We start from the raw sequence: 6,494 nt of genomic DNA on the forward strand, positions 1-6,494 counted from the left end.
TTCATGTTTTGAGACTTCTCTTGCAGTCTCGTGGGAGCCTTCAGAACAGAGAAAGGGGCGTTCTTTAACCCTAATGTATTTTATTTTTATTTCCCCATTTTCACAATGTATGTTCTGTTTTCCGTCTCTAAAGTTTGGCACACTGCAGTACAAAGTGCACAGTACTTGCAGGCCCTCGAGTGCCATGTGGAACTGGCAACTAACAGCCTTGTTGCTTTAGTCTTTATGTTTCTGGGCCTGTACACGAGTGAAAACGACTATATCATGGTGTTATGGGGCAGGCAGGGGTGAACTCCAGAGACCTGTGTTTTTATACTGTGATTATGTGGAGTTATTGCACACAAACGCCTGGTTAATGGTTGCCAACCACTTTTCTTAAAAATGAAGTGAACTGGCAACAACGAATATCATTATGGATTGCATGTTGGTTAACACTGTATTGTGAATAAATAATTGTGGATTATAGTTTGGTTGGTAAACACATTATATCCCACCAATGTGTCCAGTAAATACACGGGGTAGCCTAACCTAAGATATCAAAATTGCCAGCTCAGTAAATTTTTTCACAAAATCACGTTAATCTTGGCTAATTGTTGTTACGAGAATCAAGAAACAAGTGGCTAGTCAACCACTAGACAGCTAAAGAAATGTCGCAATAAATATGCTGTTATATACTCCTCGTTATCTCAGAAATCGTACTGCACTGAAATTTGTCATACAAATAATTTCCATAAGGGCAATTGCACATTGTGGCCACCCTGTACAACAACCAGCCACACTGCCTGGCCTCATTTGGACATGTTATTAAAACTATGCGGCAAAGAGGAGGAGGAGGAGGAGGAGGAGGAGGAGAAGCAGTAGTAGCAATATTTGTTATTGCAGTAGTAGAAAGAGTAGTAGTAGTAGCAGCAGCAGCAGCAGCCGCAGTAGTAGTAGTAGCAGCAGCTTTAGTAGTAGTAGTAGTAGTAGTAATAGTAGCAGCAGCAGCAGCAGCAGCTTTAGTAGTAGTAGTTGTAGTAGTAGTAGTAATAGTAGTAGTAGTAGTAGTAGTAGTAGTAGTAGCAGCTTTAGTAGTAGTAGTAGTGCCTTAGTAAACCAAGGTGCCTCTATCTTACCCCCACAACACACCACAACCACACATCACACATCACATGTCACAACACCAACACACACACTCCCACACACACTGTCCCAACACCGCACACCACACCACTCTCACCCCTATACCATAGCGCCCGAAGACCCAATATCACTAAACTACACACACACACACACACACACACACACACACACACACACACACACACACACACACACACACACACACACACACACACACACTGCCGCTACGCCACATACCACCCTCACCCCTGTACCGTAACGCCTGAAGACCCATTACCAATAAACAAGGCTCCACATTATTGCACCACACCAATTGGCCACCTACTTAACCCTTAAACAAAGAAGCGTTGTTTTACTTCTTATCAAACTTTAGATACATAACATTATCAGTTCAGTCAGTTATTAGTATAAGACAGAACAATTAGATATTAATTAATATGCAAAATTAGAGAAAAACGAGCAAACTGCTGCATAACTTAATCATATCATCTACAGTAAAAAAACAGAAGTAAAACAAGCACACTCTTCATTTATATCAAATCAAAATTTAAAATTCGTATAGTAAAACAGTAGTTCTAGTAACATTACATTTAATTTTCATTTAAAAGTACTACAAAAAGTAGCCATAATTATTATTATTAATACTGTACCACTGTACAAAAACTTTATTAACACCATGGCCGTGCCACAGTATTGTTGTCAGTGCTCCTGTAGGCAGCATAAGTGTATCAGGTGCTCATGTTTAACAAATAGGTCACCGTGTACATACTGTAGGATGGGACCTTTCTGTATGAATGTGTTAGGGAATCACAGCTCACCAGAAGCGGCACTTGATCGCTTCCAACATGGCAGGCGACAGATTGGTGACATGGAAATTGATGGGGCGGTCACTGACATTATGCACGATCACACGGACATGCGTGGTGGTGAAAGACCCCGTGGTGAAGCGAGGGATAGGGATGGACGCCAAGATGCAAGAGATATGGAAGCGTTGGGTGGGTTAAATCGCCATGGGGAAGTGAGTAGTAGTGAAGTTGGGGGTGAGGAACATCATGAGGTTTATAATAGAAATGAAACTCAGGATGAAGACCACCATAGAGGAGTGCATGAAAGAGTGAATCATCCAGGTATTATACGTCCTCAGAACGGTAGTGACACAAACAACGAGGAAGCAGAACAGCCTCACAGGTCTGTGCGAGAAGGTCGTCCCACATACTGGATGGGCAAATCCCGAGAAAATGCAGTAACCTGGATGAACACCACATATAATGAAATAGTTGGATGGTCCTCACGTAATCTTTTTGAACCTCCCAAATGCAATGCTACAACTGACATGATCAAGGAAATCATTCGCCTGATAGCCAATTACAATAATAACTCACTCATTGCCTCATTCTCTCTTAAGGTCCTTGCACTAATACCACATCTCTTCCTCAACAAGACCCGCCCAAGAGCTAGCATTGCAGAAAATATTAAGGCCATCCAAAGGCGGGTTGAAACATGGAAAAGAGGTGAAATCGACAACCTACTTGAGGAAGCAAAGGCCTTGCAGATGAGAATAAACAACCGAGGCAGAAGAAATCAAAATACCAACGATGTGGCAAGGATTTTTGGCAGCAAGATGAGACAGGGTAAGGTCTCGATGGCAACAAGATCCCTGTCAGCTGAATCACCAAACGGAGTACTGGACCTGACAGAAGAAACATTGCAACAACTAAAAGAAAAATACCCAACCACACGACAAGCAAGTGCCCAGTCAAAGCTTGACGGCAACTACACTCCTCCCAATCCCATCATATATGACAGGATAACTGGAGATATGGTGTGGCGGAAGGCAATGCACACACAGGGAGGGGCAGGACCGTCAGGCCCGGATGCAAAATCTTGGCGAGCAATCCTCAGTAACATCAAGTTTGGGGAGGCAGCAACAGACCTATGTAACACCATTGCCTCACTGGCAAGGAAGCTGGCTTCAAGTCAGTGCAGTAACATCGAAGCACTGACGGCTTGTAGACTAATCCCCCTTGATAAGAATCTTGGATGCAGGCCCATCGGGGTGGGAGAAGTCTTAAGACAGATTATAGGAAAATGCATCATGGAGGTGGTGAAAGATGATGTGAAGCAGGCAGTTGGCAACCTCCAAGTGTGTGCAGGCCAGCAGGCAGGAGGTGAGGCAGCAGTTCACTCCATGAGGAAAATATTTGGGGAAGAGGACCGTCAGGCAGTATTATTAGTTGATGCCTCAAATGCATTTAATTCCATCAACCGGGAGGCAATGCTGCACAACATCAAGGTTAAATGCCCAGCATTTGCCCAATATGTGGAAAACACCTACAAAGAACCAGCAGACCTCTACATTGTGGGTAAGACAGCTGCTCATAATGTCGGTGTAATCCAATCCACAGAAGGAACTACCCAGGGGGACCCCGTTGCCTTGGCTATGTACGCCCTGGCGATGACAGTGCTGCAACAACAGATCAAAAACGAGGCCACCAATGTAAAACACGTAGCCCATGCAGATGATCTCACGGGTGCTGGCAAGGTTGAGGATGTGAGGAAATGGTGGGACCTTGTAACATCTCATGGCCCCGAAATAGGTTACTACCTTAATGCAAGTAAGTCCATCTTGATAGTGAAACCAGCTTGCTATCAAGATGCACAGGAAGCACTTACAGGCACAAACGTGATAGTGACCAAGGAAGGTCAGAGGCATCTAGGGGCTGTGATTGGAACCAAGGAATTCAAAGACAAATATGTGAGTGATAAGGTAAAGACATGGGTAGAAGAAATTCATACACTAACCAGCCATGCAAAAACAGAACCCCATGCAGCATACAGTGCATTTACCTATTGTGTAAAGCACAAGTGGACCTTTGTAATGAGGACCATACCAGACATCGCGTTGCTGCTACAACCACTGGAGGATGCAATTAGGGATTCATTCCTCCCATCTCTAACCAATGGCCACATCCTCACACCAGAAGAGAGGGACCTTCTAGCACTACCACCCAGGATGGGAGGCCTTGGCATTATAAATCCAGTAGCTGTGGCAAGCTACGAACACAGAAATTCACTTAGGTTCACCGAATCCTTGTCACAGAAGATCTGCGCCCAGGTTGCGATGAGTGAAATCGACCACCAAAGGCAGAACGACATAAAGACACAGATAAGCAAGGAACGTGAAGCAAGACAAAAAGACCAGCTGCAGCACATAATCGAACATCTAACACCAGACCACTGCAGAAGAGTTGAAATTGCACAGGAGGCTGGGGCATTGAACTGGCTCACAACCCTGCCTCTCAAAGCAAAAGGCTTCCACTTCAACAAACAAGAATTTATTGATGCCATAGCCTTGAGATATGGGTGGCCAATAGAGAACCTACCTCAACACTGTGCCTGTGGCACTGCCTTTGATGCAAACCATGCAATGGTATGCAAGAAGGGAGGCTTTGTTTGCATCCGACACGATGAAGTACGCGACCTCACTGCCAAAATGCTGCAGGAAATATGCCATGATGTCACGATTGAGCCAGCTCTGCTACCCCTGGACGGCGAGCACTTCACCCACAGAACAGCAAATACATCAAATGATGCAAGAGTGGATGTCAATGCTCGAGGTTTCTGGACACGTGGGCAGAGGGCGTTCTTCGACATCAGGATATTCGATCCCATGGCAGCATGTCATCGTGAACTCTCGAAGCTGCACACAAAAGGAATGAACAAGAAAAAAATAGAAATTATCAAGAAAGGGTCCAACATGTGGACCATGGTCGATTCACTCCCCTTGTGTTCACAACATCAGGTGGGATGGGTCCAGAGGCAGTGAGATTCTACTCCAGACTGGCAGAGGTTCTTTCTGGGAAGAAACGTCAACCGCAGACTTCTGTTATGGCCTGGATGAGGTGTTGACTGTCATTCTCCCAAGTGAGGTCTGCTCTGATATGTCTCAGGGGCCTGTCTCTCTGGCGAGTATGGATTACGAAGCTACAGTGGTCGAGAGTTGCATAGACCACCGACTCCAATAGTTTAATGTCTTTATTTACACTGTAATATCAATAAATATAAAATAAAATAATAATAGTAATAGTAGATGGTTAGTAACCACAGCCGTTGGCGTGCTTGGGGCCAACGGATTGTAATATGAGGGTTAGTGTTAACCTTCACATTACAACTCCAAATGGTGAACTGTATTAGGAAGATTGATTTTGATCTTCACAATATAATTCCCCAATGGATGGAGGTGATTTTTAAGCAATAAAAAAAAAAGTAATAGTAGTAGTAGTAGTAGTAGTAGTTACTGTTGTTGTTGTACTAGAAGCAGTTGACTGTCAAGTTTAAAACACCACTGAGGAGAGGAAATATTTAGGCTGCATTCCACTGCACATGACGCAATTAGCAGGAAATTAAGGGGGTTATGCTTGTAATATTCCCAATCATGTGCTTTAAGTGTCATTGAGAGTTAGTCTTCCTTTTCTATGTTTCAGTTTTAATAATTGGGACGATTAACTCACACGTGACCTGTTTATCTCAAGAATTATGCAAGTGACTTACCTTCTGCGCCTGGGCGACCACCGTCATGAGATTTGCCTGTGTCACGTCAGAGGTGTCCATGTTCGTCACCACCTTGAACACACCGACACCCCAAGCCGCATGTAACGAGCTTATGTCAAGGGACTGAGAGAGAGAGAGAGAAAGAGAGAGAAAGAGAGTTACATACCACACAACTTTTGAAGGTGTTCCTCTCTTAAAATAATTGAAACACATAAATACAGCACATTAATAATTAAAAGTGTGAGAACAATACAGAAGACTAAATTTACGATAAAACTGAAATACAATGGAAGGGTAGGTGTGTTGCCTCATTAGTTTGTAACTCCAGACCTTCCACCGACTCAAAACCGAGTCAATACCCAATGAGATCTTGCTCATCTGATCACTGATTCTCAGCTGGGATGGAAGTATTGTCATTCTGCTTCATTAGTTTGGAGTGCCAGATATGTAAAGAAATTATTCATCACCCATACACATCTAAGTCATAGATTCGCACCCACTTTAGTTTTACACTGGCCTGGAAGAGGTAAAACAAGCGTGTCACTTCTAACGAAGCCCTGTTACGGGCTGTTCAAAGAATTTCCCAAGCACCCCAGTAAAGTTTCAATCTACAACCTTAGCACTGGACACTAGGTCTTCATTTGGTGCGAGACTCTGGCTATGTCTTTGGTTCCTTCCTTCTTGCATTAAAAAAAAAAAAAAAAGGAACAGAGGGCGAGCAGAAACTGTGGTTCACGAGTGTATCCCAAAGCAGTGACATAAGCCAGTGTATCTCCACTCACCACTGATGTCTGCTGAGTGACGAGGAGAATGGAGAACTG

At 43.8% G+C, this 6,494-nt stretch overlaps 1 protein-coding gene across 1 annotated transcript in view; it reads right to left on the bottom strand.

The window, feature by feature from the left end:
- LOC145397171 (uncharacterized) overlaps positions 1-5,733 on the bottom strand; it is a 31,456-nt gene extending 25,723 nt beyond the window's left edge. The window contains exon 1 of the mRNA XM_080270368.1: positions 5,674-5,733. Coding sequence (XP_080126494.1) covers positions 5,674-5,733 — 60 coding nt within the window. The remainder of the gene's footprint in view (positions 1-5,673) is intronic.
- Between the last annotated feature and the right edge of the window lie 761 nt (positions 5,734-6,494).

Source organism: Coenobita brevimanus, chromosome 40 (genome assembly GCF_032717465.1).
Source record: "Coenobita brevimanus isolate Jiangsu-jjx chromosome 40, ASM3271746v2, whole genome shotgun sequence".
Classification (NCBI taxonomy): domain Eukaryota; kingdom Metazoa; phylum Arthropoda; class Malacostraca; order Decapoda; family Coenobitidae; genus Coenobita; species Coenobita brevimanus.